General features: G+C 42.1%; 1 protein-coding gene across 1 annotated transcript in view; it reads left to right on the top strand.

The window, feature by feature from the left end:
* Positions 1-16,971, top strand: part of LOC147029497 (uncharacterized) — a 164,297-nt gene extending 147,326 nt beyond the window's left edge. The window contains exons 48-53 of the mRNA XM_085872555.1: positions 4,161-4,214; positions 4,683-4,790; positions 9,359-9,635; positions 10,115-10,296; positions 14,228-14,467; positions 15,418-16,971. Of these exons, the coding sequence (XP_085728681.1) occupies positions 4,161-4,214; positions 4,683-4,790; positions 9,359-9,635; positions 10,115-10,296; positions 14,228-14,467; positions 15,418-15,564 (1,008 nt within the window). The 3' untranslated portion in view covers positions 15,565-16,971. The remainder of the gene's footprint in view (positions 1-4,160; positions 4,215-4,682; positions 4,791-9,358; positions 9,636-10,114; positions 10,297-14,227; positions 14,468-15,417) is intronic.
* Positions 16,972-20,865: the final 3,894 nt, after the last annotated feature.

Raw genomic sequence — 20,865 nt, 5'->3', positions numbered from 1 at the left:
GTGTTTTGTTTTGTTTTTAATACAAAGGAACTCATGGAAGTGCCAAATGACAGAGGGAAACAGGTTTACAGGCTGACAAATGTAAAAAGGGGAAACAGGCAGACAAAAACACGTTGATACATCACAGGAGTAGTTGAATGACAGAAATGGGAGAGACGGAGTTTGAAGATGAAAAGCAAACCTGACTTGTCTCATGACGGTGTAAACACAGCTTGCATTCCCTTTTTGTGGGTTATGAACAGTCCAACATTTTGTGAATTTTGCTTGACAATGATGGGAAGAGCCAACATTGATAAGCAGGGTGGGTTGTGGGAGTCCGTAGTGTATAAAATCGCAACATGGGTATGAGAGAGTATGCGGTGATGATGGACACTGAGCTTGAAAGATTAGAGGTAAAAGCATGAAGGTACAGGTCGGGGAGGTGGTCCCACAGATGTAAAACTTCAGGGATGGAGAAATGGAGGTGAGCATCCAACTTTACAGAAGGTAAATCGGGTATGGGTTTTTTCAAGAGCGTACATGACCACATGTGATAGGAAGTGGTGGAGTGGGGAGTGGGGAGGGGATGAGAGATGGATAAAGAAAGGCCAGAAATGAAAAGAGAGAAATGACATAACAATGAGATAAGAAACTGACAGAGCCAGTTCCATAGAAGAGCAAATATTGGAATGATAGAATTGGAGGTAAACATTCCGCTGATATGATTGGGAGGATAAAGAGTCGTGGGATTCTGAACAAACTTTTGCAACCTGTGTGAGCTGGGATAATATGGATGATTGGGCAGGCTGAATGAGGCCAGAACTGAGGCAATGGGAAAGAGACTGTGAATCAGATTCCTGCAAGGAGATACGAACAATATGAAAAGCCTTGGATTTGACCATCTCACAAGGATCAAGATTGGACGTAGGTGCACCAGCACAAAGTAGGGAGCTATATTCCATAGCACTTTGGATCAAGGTATTGTCTGCCACGATGCGTGACTCAGAATGGACTTTGCTCGTAAGAGGCTACCAATATGTTGGGTGGCTTTGTGTGTTTTGGAGTTATGGTCAACTCAATCCAGGTTATGAGAAATAGTGATGCCCATGAGTTACAAGTATTGCACCTCTTCGGGGTGTTGACCAAATATATAAATTGGAGGGTTCACCCTGCATCACAGAAGTTTGGTGTCTGTTCTGCACACGGCGTCGTCGTCACAGAATTGTTGATGGAAGCGGAGACATCAATGGTGTAAATCAAGATCCTAAATTGCTGTTAAAATGTTACTTTCCACATATCAGCTTTCAAGAGGAAGATCGTGAGAAAAGTGATGAAGAATATGCTTTTGTTAATCCACTTGCAGAAGAAAAAAAGAAATGGGACAATCGTTCAAGGAGGGCCCACTGAATATCATTGGTAGATAAATTGGAAAGTAAGAAGGTTTGAGAGATGACCAAAGAGATATATTGTATTGGGATATATAGCCTGGTCCAGATCGCAATGTACACCCTGGGCTGCATTTTATAGTCCGAGTTACAGTCCGCTATCGTAAACCTAACAGCCATGATGGAAAGATCAGAGGATTAAAGGTCGGTAATAAAATAGTGCTGTATTTGTTCAACGATGCAGAAGAATTGGGTTTTGGGGTTTGACAAGAAATGGTGGAGAAAAATGATGAAAGAGAGTGGAAGAGCCTGACGGAGGGGTGGGCACAGAAGGTTAAAATCTGGAAAAGATAGAACATTCTTTATTACACAGACAAAGCATGCATGAAGAATGAAAGAGTGATTAAGGTACTTGGAGTTGAGAGAAAGGGGATGAAGGGTTGTTTTAAAAAAAATATATTAAAGCAAACATTTATTTAGTAGGTAAACAAGGAGGAACTCGCGAGAGGAAGGTGGAGATGGAGGTAAAGAGGAAGGAACTCGGCCACATGGAGCACGAGTGATTATTATTGTTATTATTGCAGCAAATGTACGGAAAGGTGTGATGCACTTCTAGTACCACGACGAACACAAAATACACTGAAAATGTTTAAGCAAAGAGTTTTGCAGAGTGGGATGGTAAAGGGAAGATGGCAAGCAAGGATGGCAGTGAGCTGAGCACAAACGAACATCGCGAAGGAGGCAACAAAAATGAGGATGGGGACGGAGAAACTTTTTGGGGGATTTACTTGGAAGTTTCAGGGAATGAGTTTGGTGGAGAGGAAAGTTATGAAGAGGAAAATGTTTCAAGGAATAGTTATTACAACAACCTGAATGATTATTATTATTATTATTATTATTATTATTATTATTATATAAGCGGTGGCATCGAGCTTTACATGAGTGAAGCAGATCCTGTCTGCACAGCCTCACGGGCCTCATCGACAAAGTACTTAAATTATAATGCAGAACCATGCAGGTTATGTAAAGGAAGAGTCCATCAATCACGATTTGCTAGTTTATACTTTGCTCTCTCATTTTTTTAATCCCAGGAAAACAGAGATGAGTTCAAAATCATGTTTGTGGAATTTGCTAAAAAGTACAATATCATTAATTTCTTTTGTGTCTTGACTTCTTATAGCATTCATATACAGTGGGGTGCAAAAGTACGAGTTCATTTCAATTGATGCCAAGCTTTCTCAAACCACGATTTCAAACCCCAATTTGTCATCATATTGAAGAAATGTATCAATATTCTGTAATTTATAATAGTTATCATTAACTAACACTTTGTATTAACAGAATAAATGAAGGGTGAATACATTTGAGAGAAAGATAATATTTACATGAGCAGTCCGACTATGTGCCTGGTGTTGGCTTAATCGTTCGGGTGGCAGGCTTGGGATCCGAGCATCCTGATATGAGTTCAAATCCCCCATGGTTGTTGAAGTAATACCAGGTGAGGTTGACTCTGCCTGTCATCATTCCGAAGTTTGCAAAATGAGTGCCAGCTTGCTGGTATCCTGTGTCGGAGTGGTGACCCGTCCAGGATTGTGCCCAATAACGAAGGAGACTGATTAGGCAGCACCAACGCTCTGCAAAGAGTATGGTCCCAATGGATGGATGGAGTCTGACTATGCTCTGGAGTGCATTACAACTCTGTTGGGAAATGATTGCCTCAAATGTAATCCATAAACTAATGAAATCAATCCCAAATGGAGTTGAGGCAGTTCTCAAGGCAAAAGGGGGTCGCACCGATTATAATTGATTATACATAATGACAGATTTGATTTTTCGTATTATAATTATAATAAGTGCTGTTATATCCTAAAGAGTTCATGGAGATCCCTTGAAAGTGCTTTTGGTTTCATATTCCAATTATTTATTGTATCACCTCTCAATTAATAAATTTCCTACTGGAACTCGTACTTTTACACCCCGCTGTACTTCAGAGAGTCATATTGATTGACTTATACAAACCATCGGGCTTTTCCTTTGCAATGACAAAAATATTGATTGAATAAGTTTTACAAGCAATTGCAAACATTTTTGCAAAACTAATTTTATCAATAAAAGTTGATAAAATGATGTTTCTTGCCACAGGAGACAAGACCGATCGGTAAACGCTCTTATCAACCTCGAGTTGATAAACTCCCTTGTTTATCTTGTCCACCGAAGCCAACTGACACTATCCTTCACAGAGACACGTTTTACGTTGTATTTTCAAGTTGCTCACGGAATGACTTTGCGTTTCCCTTATTATGCATTGCTGTCGATGCTATTGCAGATTCACACGTGGAATTGGCCACGGTATGTTCCATAATAAACCTTTGGCTGCTCATGAAACTGCACCAGGAACTAATTGCTGGAAAAATGTAACATCTTACGGATGGATAAATTGCAGCCGGTTTTGCAGTTCAGCTGATCATACTCCAAATGATCATCTGTGCAAACAGGGATTCAACCAGCCTATCGTGGAAACAACCGGCTGTTTTTGTACATGTCGACGGCTTGCGACGCAAACTGAATGAGATCGTATTTTTCAGGCAAATATCAAACCAAGTTTATTCATGTTAGCCTCCGAATGTAATTATATGGAAGTTCAAAACCATTAACACGTGCCTGAACTTTCAGCTCTTTGCAGAGGTCCCGAAGCGTATAATGATTTCGAGCTTCTGTGATGTCGTACCTGTACATGATGCCCCCACGTTTCGAGTTGTCTCCCTTTATGTGATTTATTTTTCTGTTCTTTTTTAGGGACCTGCCGGTGAATCTGGTGCAGTAGGTATCGCTGGACATGCAGGCCCAAGGGTATGTTATGACATTGTTTGCACTAAAATTAGCAGACGCTTGTGTATATTCAATTATTGTAAGAAAATGATTTGGCAGAAAAGGGGAATTCCACTAAATATATCTTGCGTGGTCACATTGACACCACATTTCTACTCCAGCACAATGCGTACACCGACATTGACTCGAGTGAAAATGGACACATGAGGGAGATGGCGCAAGTGAATAAAATGAATTCATAAAATATGATACAAGAATGGTGTTTTACCACCAATCTTACAAAAGCAAATGGCAGCAATGGGGTTGTCTTTGGTGTGAACACAAGCCAGACATTATGTTGTGAATAAACATAACTGGGTCTGTAGCATTTAATCTTCTGAAAAGAGGAAAGTACTATGTAAAATAGGAACAGTTGTATTCTTTAAAAAAAAAAGTTTTAAGAAGTTGCTAATTTAAAAAAAACTTTAACCTCATTGCCTTTTTCTGCAGGGAGGCATAGGCCAGGCGGGTAGCCGTGGCAAAGATGGCAACAATGGGCAGTCTGGCCCCGTTGGACCGTCAGGCTCTCGTGGCCGCAGAGGCGAGGCCGGACACGTTGTAAGTGCCATCATGCTTTCATGAATCATTTAACCTGACAATGTGCTTTAACTTTTACAAAAATACTTGTGATATCGCATCGATGAGCCTTCCTTTACACATATTGTGAATACATGTAAAGTATAGTGAGCTCCGACTGTCGCACCATGTCGCTTCGACTGACCCATATTGCTATTAGGGAACCCTGGTCGTGAACATTTCTTTCACCAAATTACAATAAAGGAGCCCAACCCTTTGATCCATCCAATAACACTCATGGTAAATCATAGATACATAAATCAAACAAGCAAATTATGAACACCAAGATATGCCAGCACCCATGGGAAACCCATGGGCATAGACCTGCACGACTTTTGGACATCTTGAGTTTGATGCTGCACGTCGAGTTTTCCAAAATGGGCACTGGCAATTCGCAGTCCTCTTGAGTGTATGGAAATTATTGGCAAAAACCCTCCCTTTCTTTGGGTGGTGTATAGGCAACAGACCGCTGCCTCGATTAGTCTCGAGAATAAAAAAACAACCCTGTTCATATAGCTCGGATTGATTCCAATTGCAATGGCCCATCGGCTGACACCAGAGATCTGAAGCCTGAGGCCAATACATCGTGTCGCCTTCTCAAGGCCTGCGTCGCCTGTTGGCCAAAACTCTTCGACATTTGATCCTTTTAACAGTCGCCTTGGTTGTTTTACACCGAGCGGAAAACTTGTAGGGAAGGAAATTGCAGACGTGCGATTTGATTTATTCAGGTTACAATTGTGGGTGGAGTTAGGCCAGTAAGCCAAGTTCCACTCTCGATGGATAGAGCATCAGACTGGCGGAGAATATTATCGTGACGATTACTTTTGTTGTCCTCAAAGTCTTGCTGAAACAGCTTTCAGTCTCGTTGTAAGCACAAATTCAAAAAGTTTAATGATAATGTGACAAAAGCACAACACGAGTTGTGTCATTACCCTATCTCTAGTATCGGTTAACATGAGTGACAGGATTTTATATAAGAATAGCACAAAGGCACAGTGACATCATCATAAAGGAGGAATGGCATCATCATAAAGGAAGTAAGTAATGAAGCTTATGGAAAATGACGTGCCATCCGCAAGATTAATTGGGAAGGAAATAGAAGGGCACAAAAAAACCACAACTGAAATAGTGGTTGATTTTTGTGAGCCTTTAAAACATTGGTCCCCAACCTGCGGCCCGAGGGCCGCATGCGGCCCGCAGAGCCCTATACTGCGGCCCGCGAGGACTTTCCAATCAAAACACATTTCCATGTAGCAATTTTAAAGGGGTTTACACAATGCCACTGCCGGCAACTGCCGCTTACCGCTGGGAGGAATCAAATCAATTTGCATCAATAAAACTCAATAAAATGAATAAATTTTTTTCTGGCTCCCAACATCCTTAGGAGTAGTGAATGCGGCCCGTGGGATCAAAAGGTTGGGGACCACTGCTTTAAAACAAGCGGCAAAAGGCAGGGATTGTTCCAAAGGCTCATGGTGGCATGGTTTTCTTTTTTCATGAGTTGGGTTGGTGAGGTTCTTTAAGTTTTTGTGTTCAAACACTGTGCAAGTAACTCGAACGATGCAGAAAACATTCAGAATCATGATGACAAAAGGTAAAAATTTCCCTTATTTATTTATTTATTTAATTTTTCTTCTTTACTTACTCAAAATAAATTTGGATAAAATAATAACTGAATCACCAGACAATAAATAAGAATTAATATCAACTATATACCGTGGATGTGAAACCTTACAACCAACGATGATCTTTCACATTTCATCAGGGCACCATGCTTTGTATCATTGGCACCGATCGAAACTGAGATGGACAGCAATGGAATGATCTGCACTGTTCAGCACTTCATTCTCCATTGGCTGCCTCCCATCTGCCTGGAAGTCAGCAAGCATCGCTTCTGTCTACAAGAAGGGTGAAAAAGCAGATCCTATCAACTACAGGCCAGTGAGTTCACTTCCAATTACAAGGAGGTCATGGAAGTCATCATTGCTGCTGATGCAATCTTTCCTGTTTTCAAACAGCCTGATCTCTGACCATCAGTTTGGATTCTGTATCAGTCACTGAACTCTGGATATGCTGCTACTCCTCTCTCAGAAATGGTTGGAGGCCCTAAATCTCAAACCATCTCCCTGGACATATGTATCTCAGGCATTCAACAGTCTGGCATTCAGCTTTACTTACTCTCTGCCTGGAGCATACAAGGACACCTTCATTCCTGGATTTCTCACTTCCTTCACAAGTACCCTTCTCCGCTCTCTTCTCCTCTCCTCTCCCACTGGAAGTTGTTGGGTTCTGAGACAGTCTCAGCCACAGTCTTGTTCTACATATACAAAAAATGACCTTTAATTTATGAAAACCTTTCTTCCTTCTTTCAGGTGACTGCATTGTGCCACATGATACCCCATCTCACTGGGAGATATTTAGTATATTTGTCACATTCTGGTTATCTGAAATTGATTCGTTGCCGGTCTCATAAATGGAATCTGGAATGTCCACACTCCTGGAAAATCGCACATTCTCACCCAGGAGGATTCTCGTAATTAACCCTCCTACGGTGCCTTCAGAAAGTATTCACACCCCTCGACGTTTGTCACATTTTGTTGTTTCAGCCTGAATTTATAATGGATTAAATTTAATTCTTTGTCACCGATCTACACAAAATACCCCAGAATGACAAAGTGAAAAGATGTTTTCAGCAATTTTTTACAAATTAATGAAAAATGAAAAGCTGAAATGTCCTGAGTCAATAAGTATTTAAACCCCCTGAGTCAATACTTCATAGAAGTGCCTTCAACTGTGGGACCTGTGTTTCTTTCTAAATCGTGTCCAATCAATTGAATTGGCCACGGGTGGACTCCAATCAGGTTGTATAGACATCTCAAGGATGATCAAAGGAAATTGGATGCACCTGAGCTCAATTTGGAGAGCCAGAGCAAAGGGGTTGAATACTTATTGACGCAAAATATTTCAGATTTTCACTTTTAATGAGTTTGTAAAAATTTCTAAAAACATGTTTTCACTGTCATGATGGGGGTATTTTGTGTAGTATGCATTGATACTTAGTACAAATACTTAAACACTTAAACAGTACAAATAAACGATTATCAAGACTCAGCCACCATGTTCACACAAATCACTCACACAAAACCAGACAAGGTTTTCAAGACCATAAAGTTTCAGCACGTGGGTGACACGGGGAGCTGCCAATGCGCGTGGCTCCATAGTGTGAGCAGCCAGGCGAGGGCAAGTGGGAATGATGCAGTTTGCCTCCACGGCAGAGGGACACAACTACCAGTGCAAGATGTAACACAAAAGAGTGGGTGACATAAAGTGTCCTTGCTTTTGTAAGCTGGCCTCAGCCCCAGCCAGCCTCCATGCCTGCTGGGCAGAGCCAGCACTTTCCATCACTACAAATCAATGGCTATAGATGCCATCACAGTCTTGACCACTCACTGAGCCACTGGAGATGCAACGTTGTAATTAATGAGAAAGAAAGTCTTGCAATATTGTACAATGCTTGAAGGCATCTCGACATCAGGAAAATGTTTTTACATCATTCCTGTCCCAAGATATTACCATGCCACTCCCCTCCCCCACTTCATACTCTCTGTTCCTGTTCCTGTTGGAAACCCGTGTAACCAAAAATTGTCAATAAATCATGACAAGCCAAAGATGGTTCATGAAATCCCACTCATTTGGAGAGCCATATTATTTACACCCCTGTTCTTCATTGTGCAGCCCACAAGCCACTAATGGCCCCTGAGGGCCTAAAGTGCGGCACTTGACGTGAAAACACCCCATCATCATCTGCCATAAATACTATCAAATTGTCCCAATGGCTTCAAATGAGTGTTTCAATGTAAAGCGGAAAAGTAACATCACTACATCAGTAGATGGCAGTGTGCAAACAACGATGCTTGCAGCCCAGTAACCACAACCAAAAAAAAAAGAAAAAGAGTACGTGCAGGTGGGGCCTAATAGCAGCCATTACGGAGTCCTGCAGGTGGTGTGGCGGCTCTCACACTGATGTCTTATCGGCAAAAGTGGCCCCCTTCTAAAAAAAAAGGAGTGAAGATCACTGGTTTACACCATTGCTGCAAGTTCCATCCAAATTTCAGAATGATAAAATCACTTTTTGCAATTATTTATGCAAAAAAAATAGGTGCCATGTCAAATGTGTGCAGGTTGTATGTCTGACCACCGAATACTGCATTAGCTGGAATCAAGGGATTATTTTTATAAATCATAAATGAGGCTGCGATGTGGCCCTCAATCTTTTTAATTATAGATCTTCATCAATCTTTCATTCACAGAATCGCTATTTTGGCCTGAAGTTGCAAAATTAATGATGATCATCAATGATGGTTGATTGAGTCTTTTGTTTTGTGATATGTACATAATATACGTCGCTGACATTATCCTATATTTTGATGTAATGTCGTGCATTTTGTCCAAGATTCGCCATGATCCAAAGTGTTTTAGCCTGAAGCGTGGCGAAAGATTTTCCATATCATATATGGTGAATGTTATCTCTGCTTTGCTCTCACCCTCAGGGTCCTTCAGGCCGAGCTGGACCACCTGGTCCTCCTGGTCCACCTGGTCCTCCAGCTGAAGCGATGCCATATTTCCCACAAAGAGAGAAGACCCACGATACAGGCCCTCGTCGTCGCTATCATGCTGATCAGCCCGATGGTGAGGTCACCATGGTGGACAACAGTCTCAAGAGGATGACCAAGACAGTGGAGAACATTTTGTGTCCTGACGCCACCAAGGAAAACCCAGCAAGGAGCTGTGTGGATTTGGCGATGTGCCATCCAGACTGGGAAAGCGGTGTGTACTGTTATTTTGCATCATTGCAGTTTTTTTTGAAAAATGGAAGGCTTCCGATGAAGGTCGGCTTGGAGACATGAATAGAGAATCAAGGCTTTATTTGTCATCGTACAAGCAAAATCAGTAGTAACTAGAACAGCCCTCGGTAGAGCACATATTTCCGGCAGGCTGAGCACTTTACGTTTTGTATCCCACTGATAGGTCGGATCTGGATTCGGACATGAACTAAAAATTTATAACTTTTTGTTTTGTCATAACTCGTCCATAAACTTTTGAAATATAATGCTATGTATCGTTTTTAGCCCTATCACTCAATGCTGAGGAATCACAGACCAACATAATTGGCACAAATTCTCAGATCTGGATCCAGATTCAGATAAAGATTGCTATTATTTTTTGTTATTGTTGCAATTGGTGCTCCAGATAATCCTTGAATTGTGACTTGCATACAAACTCCATTTGCCTCATTATTTCCAAAGGTGAGTACTGGATTGACCCCAACGAGGGCTCATCAATCGATGCCATCAAGATGTACTGCAACATGGAAACGCGCGAGACCTGTCTGTATGCAATCCCAAGAACTGTTCCACGCAAACAGTGGTGGACAGCAAAGGACCGCAAGCATGTGTGGTTTGCGGATGCCATGGATGGTGGATTCCACGTAAGATGCTTAAGCTGACGGGATTATACAGTTTTGTCATTTTTTATACATTAGACAACACTGAGCGGATGGGTAGAGACAAATAGCAATGCAACAATATGGAGGCACAATAGACAATGCACATAATTACGGTTGTCCCATTCTCGGAGCAAAGATTGCAATGAAGATCGACATGACTTGTAGATGATTATACAATAACTTCCATGAATAAAGGGGCTGACAGGGTGGCCTAGAGGTATGCACACTTGCCTCAAAGCTGTCAAGCCTGGGTTCGAATCCTGACCCAGCTATAAACTGTCATCCCAGTGTTTCATAGGCAGGTTGATTCATCGATGTGTGCCATCCCTCAGGTGAACATCAAACGTGAGTCCCATCTGCCAGAATTAATTGGATGTTTAAGATCTCATGGTGTCCTTTGCGAAGAGTAAGCGAGCTCCTGCCGGCACCATGCAACAAATTGCAATTCTTGCCTTAACCAGCAGAGGGCATCAGTGGCACAGCCCTGCCCTCAGCCAATGATGCCACCCCGCAGCCTTGTGCTGCATCCAAACAAAGAAGAAGTAGGGAATAAAGAATTGTGATCCATTGTCACAGCTTTAAAAGACGTGTGATGAAATATGAGTCGGTTGCTTTTGATCATTGACTGTAGCACATTGCTTATGCACATACACTCTCGTGTGGAGCCTTGAGGCTGCTGGTTGCATCATTGGTTCGGGACGTGCCTATGACGCTGATGCAGTGCCCCTATTACCAGTGCACTGCTGCTCATTTTGCCGACCTCGGAAGGATGATAGGCTGAGTCAACCCCACGCGGTGTTAATTCAGCAGCCGACAGGGCTAGAAACTAGGATCCCAAGCCAGCCACCCTAACCGCTAAGCCAATGCCAGGCTTACATTGCTGATAATCTTTTATGACAGAATAATGTTAAAAAGTCTCATACAAGTTTTTTTTTTATAATCCAACAAAGCAACGGGGTCTCTGAACTTTTCCAAAAGCATTTACAACAATATTCTCTGTTAATGATGTCGAGCGAATAGTTTATGGTGACCATGCAATATTCTGAAGGCAAGAGCGAACGATCATCATTCAGTGAAGATGAATTTTGGCAGAAACTCAGGGCAGTCGAAGTATCATTGAGTTATTTAGGGTTCCAAGTGTGTGGTTGACTTTGGAGGTCAGCTTTGTCCAAGAGAGGTCATACCTGATTGTGAAGCTGGAACACCTATCAGTCGGATGGAGTACTGTATGGTACAATGTGGAATTGTCTGCAAAAACAAAGAGGGTTTTTTTTTTTCCTGAGCGTCGGAGAGATCGTTTGTGTTTATGAGGAAAAGGCCCAAGACACACTGCCTTGAGGCACTCCATCCTCCGCTCAGAGAGGAGATTGTTGCATTGATAGCGGCATGCTGTCTGCACGAGGCATGAAGGCAGATTTGTATGCCATAGGAAGAAGGAGTGAAAAGCAGTGCAGGATGCCAAACTGTCAAATGCCTGAGACATGCATGCCCATTAACATGGTCCTGACCACATGCTTGAAATTTATTCCCTCTGACCATTGCTGGAATTTAAGCAGTAGCATTTTCATATTTAAGTGGTTGGGTTGAAATCCAAAATGATGGTCAGACATTTGGCAGTTTGAAAAGAAGAAAGACCACATCGGCAGTAAAGATGGATTCCGTGATATTGCTTATATTTGCAAGTTAGCTTACTCCCCAATAGTTGAGAGGAGCTGTTTTGCATCTTTTTTTTGAATGGAAATGACGTTGATGGACTTCCGGGAAGAGAAGAGGTGGCCAAAAAAGGATGGCAGGCCAAAGAGAGCAGACAATAATGAAGCACGAGCAAGCTGAGCAGGATTTGAGAACACGAGTACTACTGATGGTCATCTGTGCCCATCACCGCTGCTGAGTTGAGGATGAGCATAGTATTCTCTGTCCTCTCGGATTTGAAGCAAACGGAGTCAAGAAAGCAGAGGGTATGAAAGGATAAGGTGGGGAAAGAGCTGGATTGGCTTGGTACGTGAGAATTGAGTCTAATAATAAGGTGAGACACACGACCTTGTCTCAAGCACAGTTTGTCTTGAGCAGAGGGATTGAGGGGGAGCAGATATCAGAGAGTACCACAAAATCTTTGAGGAAGGAGACTGTTGAGAGAGTTCAGCCATTGGATTAGCGAGGTGATATTTTCGGGTGTGTGCGACACTGCACACACATAATTGTTGCGAGTCTTACAGAGTGAGCTGATGTTGACTGTATCCGTCTACCACTGGATTCGGCATACCAGGGCTGAGCTGATGGGTGGGATATCCACATACAGCCTTAGCTGCAATGCTACGGCTGCTTGTTGCAGAGCTGACACTCAGCCAGCTGGCATGGTGACAGTTGAAGAAGCCACGTATGATGAACAGAGATTGGAATGGATGGTTACGAGTTGATTTGTGTTTGTGGAAAGTTGTGGTATTATAGAGTCATTGTTGGGTTGACGATAATACCCCACAGACAAACGTTAGGTGGTTGCAAAGAGGTATATGCAGCCAGAAGTATGAGAGAGGGCTTGGAGGCATTGTCGTAATTGATGGACAGTGAGGAATGGATGTAACATCTCCACCTGGACGCGGAAGTGGCCTGTGCTATCGGAAGACAATGCCAGTGAGAGTCATGGAGGAATTGGAGACATCCTGTGAGAGGAGCATTTTCTGTTAAACATATAATGTCCGGAGCTGCAGTAGTAACCTGCATGGAGAGATCAGTGATTTTTGAATGATGACACCAAATATTAGTGGTCCAAGCCCACCGAGAAAGTACTAAATATTTCTATCAGTGAGTCAGTGAGTAAGTGGTGGGTTCACATGGTGAGGATGTTCCGGGGTTTTGGATATCGTCTTCATCTTGAACCTGACGGCATTCTTCGGTGAACTGTTCCAATCCTGAAGTTAGTTTGGTTGATGTGTACAAACCACGTCGGCTGCCTTTTTATACTTTTTGACCACAAGTAATATTTTTTTTCCCATTATTCCCAGTTAAGTCGTTATTTCTGGAGAGATGCACAACACAGATTAACTCAGGTCAGGTATGGGAGCATGTGCCAGAACAGCGCGTCGCTGCGTCCACTTTCCGCCAGTACTCCAGGGGGCTCCGTCTGGACATCCCCCAGGCAGATGCCAGATTGGAATAATTTATAAATCAAACTGAAAATGAGAAATCACAATGAGGAAGACAAGAGACATGAAGACAATGAACAAGAACACAATATAGCCTAATCTCAGTAAAAATGGCTGACAGGATGGCATGGAGGTATGCTCACTCACACGAAGCTGTCGAGCCTGGCTTTTAATCCCAACCGGCTATAAACTCTCATTCCAGCATTTCACAGGCAGGGTGATTGATCAATGCATGTACCATCCCTCGGATGGACGTTAAACGGGCGTCTCGTCCGCCGGCATTCATTGGCGGACGGTAAAGATCCCATGGTGTCCTTCATGAAGAGTGGGTGAGCTATCGCCGGCACCATAAACAAATTCCAAATTCCTGCCCGAACCTACAGAGGGCACTGCATCAGCGGCATAACCAAGCCCTGAGCCAAATATGCTACCCTGCAGCCTTGTGCTCTGTATGAAGAAGAAGAAGTGTAGTATAGTTTGGGGTAGTTAGTAGTTAGGGGTAGTTAGTTAGTACCTCACATACAGTGTAGTTAGGGGGCACTTGAGGCTGAAGCAACTAGTCAAATTATCATTCTTGGTGAGCCGAAAAACGACTTTGTATTGGGAGTCACGTGACGTCGTGATCCATATACGACACTTGATGTCATGAGGAATGCATGCGACATGCCCTTTTAATGAAGATTATATATTTTGATCCTGACTTATGGAAATAGATGAAGTTCAGGGACCTAAACATGGCCTAACCAGTTGCCGTCTTTGTTCCACCGCAGTTCAGCTATGGCGATGAGGCCCAACCACCCAAGGTCGTGGAGGTACAAATAGCCCTGTTGCGCTTCATATCATCACGCGCCACACAGAACATCACCTACCACTGTCGGAACAGCATCGCGTATGCTGATAGTACCGGAGACCTCAGCCAGGCAGTGCGTCTCATGGGCTCCAGCGAGGTCGAGCTGCGCGCTGAGGGCCAGAACCGCTTCACCTATACGGCACTTGAAGATGGCTGCAAGGTATGTTATCATTTACTGAATAGTCCTTTGTTAACCATTCATTAATGTCATTTTCATCATTATCATCCTGAATTTTATTATTGTTCACAGTTATTTTTGCAGATGCTGAACAGATAGTCAATATATTTTCCTGAGCTTGCAAACTTAAAAATCAATAACATTCCCTTCCCGCAATCGGTATCCATTTGACACAAATAAGTAATCGAAATGAAAGTTAGGAACTGTAAAAAAAACAAAAAAGGTAAAAGTGTTGACAATGCAGACACAACCAACTCCTCATTATTTTTGTCCACAATGACAATGGTTAAGACAGTTCATCATTTCAGCTTCTCATCAGGGCCACCAGGTAATATCATTGATCAACGTTGTCTCGATTTCATCCATTTTTCGACGGGTTATATCTGTCTGAAATACTCTTTTCAGAGATCTGGGGCTACACAGGCCTCCTCCTATAAATCTGAGGCCTATGTCCAGGAGTCTTGGGATTTATTTCATTCCTACATTTCTACAATCCTTGAAGTTTTGAAAGTTTTTAAAATTTATTTAATCGTTAAAAAAGTAAGCTACAGGAGTTGATTGTGCTACTGATGACTTGAGATAGCGAGTAGTTAGCTGGAATTACCAGTAACCCTCTTTTTGTTAAGCCTTCCAAGCTTCGAGATGAATTCCATGAAAAAAAAATGGCTCTGGATTTGAATCAAATTAAAAGCAAAGTCAAGATTTCTCAGTGGAGATTGCACAGTGGACAACATTTTCAAACCACAATGCGATGTAGGATTGGTCTCTGTGTGCACTGTTCTTTATTTTCCCACTTTCATGGAACGCTCATGTCCAGTCGTTTGTACTCCAGCATATCAACTTCAGTTAATTGCTTGATTTTACTCATTCATAGTTCCACCTGTCTTGAAAATTGCTTGCATGATTGTAATAACGGCATTGTTTTGTCACAGGAACATTCTAATGAGTGGAGTAAGACAATCCTCCAGTACAAGACAAGCAAGCCCTATCGCCTGCCCATCATCGACATCGCCCCCATTGACATTGGCAGCTCTGATCAAGAGTTTGGTGTGGACATCGGCCCTGTCTGTTTCCGTTAGAGCTAGCGGAAAACACCTAATGAACTTTTTTTTGTTAAAGAAATTAAATCCACCTCCAACCTGTTGTCTGCAGAAGCCTTGCACTGATTGTCTCAATGCACCCTTTCAACCCTCGCATCTTATCTTGGTTCCCAATCTTCAGCAAACTGCCTCATCTCTTTCATCCTTCACTCATAGCCCTTCCCCTTTCTCCTTCGCCCTTCTTCTGCACAGGTTATGTTCATGTCTCTGCACAATACTTGTGGGTTTTATTCTTTTTCCACAGACTTTCCTTCCAAATCACTGCTAGTTGTTGATAAAAAAAATAAAAATTGTGGTTTTGTTTTTAAAATACTGTGGATGTTCAATGTCGGTCCAACTATGATCATGAATAGGAATCCGAGGTTTGAAAAAAAAAAACATCAATGAGGTCGCGGGTTGCAAGAAGATTAAAATTGTACGATGGACTTATTTTGAGATCATGGTCGTAAAGAAAGAAAAGACTGTATTGATTGGCATAAAAAATCAGTTGTTTCTTCGAATGCAAGAAATGTCCTGTTTGATCAGCTTTTTAGAAGAAAAAAAAAAAAACGAAATAATAAAAAATACAAGAAACGTTTTAAGATAAAGGTGCTTTGGGGTGGGTGGAAGGGAAGGGCGATGCTTTTTCTATCTTTTGTTTTCTTGTTTTTCTTCCAAACTCAAAGGTGCTATTCACTCTGCGTTCAGAGTTATTTAATCCACAGCCAACTAGAACTGGTCCTGTGCAGTGCCGTCATGGCCGTCATGGTTCTCTTACCTACTTGGTTGTGCATAAAGCCAAGGAATGCGTTTGCAACTTCACACGATGCCTCCATTCCCAAAGTTTGTTGTGGGCTGTCACTTCAGTCTTGAGCTTATATATATATTTTTGTCGACCAACAAAACCTTATTTGATGTGTGACTTGTTTGGAAGTTAGGGAAGGGGGTGGGAGGGAGGGGGGATGTCAAGATGGTGTTTTGTTATCAAATTTTTTTTCACACCCAGACCATCTTGGGGAAATCGAGACTGCGTTGTCTCACTCAGGATTTTCTGCATCTCAATCAGTATTACTATCTTGGAGGTCCAAAAATATGTCGTGCATGGATTTTTATTTGCTGTCCTCTTTTTTTTTTTATAATTTTTTCCCCTTGCCGTGACACTCACACCCATGCATGATCTCGACATGTACATTTATTTTGTTTTGTATATTGCATTGCTCTATGCCAGCTTTTGTTCTGACAAATTTTGCGTAACAGTGTCGGTAACATCAGACTGCCCGATTTTGTAAGGAAATGCCCATCTTGGGGCACCTAAACTTGATAACATTGTGTTTGCCCTTTCCAATGACCACCCATGTTGCCACAGCCAAAAACCATAATAAAAGTGTTTTGGTTTTTTGATCTGTATTCCATCACATCACGCTGCTTTGTCAAATGTGTAGTTTATGGTTGAATAATTTAAAAGGGGGGTTGAATAAAATGGAAATAACGAATCAGTTTATCAAACTGCTGACTATGGTAAATTGCTTTGCAAATTTGATGTGAAGTCTCCAAACAAAATTAACTGTGACTTCAAAACGAAATAGCTGCTCTGATTCATTTTTACGATCGCTTGGATAACTTCACGCGTAAATAACAGCTCGGTAGTAGAACAAAAGACCTGGGTATATTTATTGGGTACCAATTGTAACCACTCGATCACTGCATGGCTCGACAGTAGATGCAATGGGGATGGTCAGGATGATCGCACGCGTCCACCTATCATGGTGGAGCCGTCATGTTTAAGGAAATAATCAAAGTCCAAATCACTGCTTCGTGGTTTTCAATATAAACCACACAAAAGAATGCACTTAGCGTTGATATTTTATTCAGTAATTTATTTGAAATAATTTTCTGATCACAATTGGAAATGACACCATTCAATTCTGTCAGATATTTGAAAAACAATGTACAGGTGTGCTGAGTGGACAGGAAAAGTTTTTTTTTTTTAATGTTCCAATTACATCCATTACTCGTCAACTTTTCAATTATTTGCAACTATGTTTTTTTTTTGAGTTGGGGACATCTTGTGTCTATATGGATCTCAGCAGTGAAGGGATAAACTCCACTCATCATTATCTTTAATTATAACCAACAGGTGCACTGGAGAAGTCAGCTTGCTGATTCTGCATCCGTGTCTATTTGATGCCAAATTTATATGAAATGCATGGGGTGGTGGTTTTTCATGTTCATGTTTCGACTTGAATTTGGGATTGTCATGCCACTCCCTCCCTCGTGCTGGGATGGCAAGTTGAAATCCTCTGTTCTTTGGTATATTTGTCCATTGTTTCATCGAGTCCACGTAACAATTATTTAGAGTACACAGATGTAGTCAATTGCATCTTTGACCGGAATATGATTTATATACAAGCTCTACCATGAGCTTGAGATCATTGTAAAATAACCCAACAACAACAATACAATGGCTGGAGAATCATTACGAATGTGAGATGATTTTGAACCAGTACTCTGAATTTTAAAGCCTGGGTTCAAATCTTGACTCAGCTATAAAATGCCATCCTGGTATTTCACAGGCAGGGTGATTCATCAGTGTGTGTTTTATCCCGCTGATGGACAGTGAACTGGGCGTACATTAGCATTAGTCTGCCAGCATTAGTAGGTGGATGTTAAAGATCCCTTCTGAAGAGTCGGTGAGCTATTGCCGGCATCATGACCAAATGCCAAATCCCTGCACTTACTCTTGCTGGGAAGGCAATGGCAAACCACCCAGGATAACCCTTGCCAAGAACCTGCTTTTGCAGCACCAATACTCTGTACATCATTATCAATACATATATATATATATACACACACACACACACACACAAACAGATAGACCTGGAAGAATGTAATAAAATAAACATCCCAAAAATTCAAATACAATTGGGTGAAATCGAGTTTATTGCTACTCAGTGTTCAGATACCATCATGAAGATCAAAGGTTCCCAACGTTGGCTCAGGATCCAAATCAGGGTCCTGGGGGTTTCTCAGTAGGGTTGCAAAGATTCTTCAGGAAAAATTATTTCAGATGAAAAAAGAAAAGATTTCACAGTGGGGGTTGAATGTTGGACGGGATGGCTTGAACATCCATCGAGGCCGAGCCGAGCGCTCGACGTAAAGCGTGTTGGACACGGTGGCACCATATCAGCTGAGATGTCGAGATACCAGTTCCAAGTGCAGGCCCACATGTTATTTCCATGCGAATCTCCTTTTAAAATCAAACTTCGGGCGAATCTACACTGCTTCCTCAGTGACTTATTCCTGCTGTCTCTCTATGATGGGTGTTGGGTACGCAACGGTGTGTTCACCGAGTATTCCTGTGTTGGTGACCTCTGCATCTCTATCGTGGGCAACGTACCCTTGTAGTCTACATTAATCATTCAACGATATGAGACTTTTCTCCGTCAAGTTCAGGGATTGTTTCTTTAGAAAAAGGTAAGATGGCATCGTTTGAGGTCACCAGCACAATTGTACGTTGCAAGAAGCCTCATAATATCAGTGAAGAACTTGTTTAAACCAGTGGCCCTCGCAAGGATCAGGACTGTCTGTGGACATGAGATTGTCAAGAAGCTTGAATTGGTCCAGCTTTCTGACAACAGAATCAAATGACAAATTGACCGCATGTCGCAAGATATTCTCAAACAAGTTGTTCATGGACTGAAACGAGAAGGAACATTTTCGATTGAGATCGACGAATCTGTGGATGTCGAGGACAACCGTCCTCTCATGGTGTTTGTTCGGTACAAAAGAGATTTCTGTTTTGTGAGACACTTAGCACCGACGCAACTGGTCAAGGCATTTTCGAAATGGTCAGTGCACCTTCACTGGATGGATTCCTGTGCTATTTGCGTGGATGGAGCTCCAGCCATGAAGGGAAGTCCTGTGGGATTTTGTACACGAGTGAAAGAAAGAGGTCAACCCTGATGTTCACAGCTTCTTTCATCAAGAGAACTCGGTGGCACAAGAGATTCAACCAGAGTTTCTCTCGGTACTGAAGGATGCTATCCAAATTGTGAACTTCATCAAGGTGAGCGCACCGAACGCTCGCCCTTTCCTGGTTATGTGCGAAGAAATGGGATCGGAGCACCAGCACTTGCTCTATCACTCGGAAGTCCGCTGGCTTCGTCCTTTCACGTGTTATTTTGCTCAAAATGGAAATCTACATTTTTCTGAGAGAGAAAAATCACTCGTCGGCACACCGCTTCAAGGATGAGGCCTGGCTGGCAAAGCTGTCTCACTTGAGTGACATTTTCCAGCACTTGAACGAGTTGAACACTGAAAAGTAAGGGTGAAATCGGACCACCGCTGATATTGGCGAGAAGCTGTCTTCATTCAACAGGAAATTCGCCCCTTGATGTGTGAAAAGTTGACAAAAGGAAAAATTGCAGCATTTCCTGGGCTGAATGGATTTATTGACTCTGCAGAGGTCTCCATCAAAGACCCGGTTGACATTTTCCGAGAACACTCGGTGAAACTTCAAAAAAGAGATGGATCGATGGTTGACGCAAAATGCCAAACTTCAGCTGGGTGAGAAATCCATTTGATTTGGACGTCCATGAAGTTGGGAATGATGTTGATGGATTCCGGGAAGAACTCCTTGATGTCCAGGAAAATCAAGTGCTGCGACAGAAATTTGCTCAGGTTTCTTGGTCGCGGTTCAAGGGACAGCTGCCCAGATAGTCCTGTTCTGTTTCGTGAGGCAGAGAATTCTCTGCTTTCTTTTCCAACTACATATTATATTTGTGAGTCTGGATTTACTCGTCTGGTTGTAATCGAGCCAAGAGCAAGAGATCATCTTGACCCGCATCATGACCTGCGCTGTGGCCTCTCCATCAATACTCAGCCGAAGATAACTGAGCTGACTGAGAAAATACAGCAACAGGATGTAGCTACTGAATTTCGAAGGATTTCAAATATCTTTTTCTTTTGTTTTTTTCTAACGTCTTTTTGTTTGCATGTGTCAAATTAATATTTTGTCTGGATATGTGATTAAGTGAGCATTATCAGTGGTTGTTGAGTGTTATCTCCATATGCGTGTTTCAGGAGACATACCAGGTCTCAAAGTATCCGCCTCCGTAAGTGGTTCAATGTGAATTTGCATGTTTCAAGATGTTGAATAAAAAAATTGAACCAGAATTTGCATCAGATTTCTTTAAAATTTAAATAATTAAAAATTGAAAATCAATATAATTACTCATATGTATGTTTATGCTGACATACGGTATAGATGTTTAAATTTAATTATAAGGCTGAGGGTTGGGA

Source organism: Eptatretus burgeri, chromosome 3, assembly GCF_056783735.1.
Source record: "Eptatretus burgeri isolate ZD-2024b chromosome 3, Ebu_testis_v1, whole genome shotgun sequence".
NCBI classification, from domain to species: Eukaryota; Metazoa; Chordata; class Myxini; order Myxiniformes; family Myxinidae; genus Eptatretus; species Eptatretus burgeri.
This window is presented reverse-complemented; position numbering and strand designations above follow the sequence as displayed.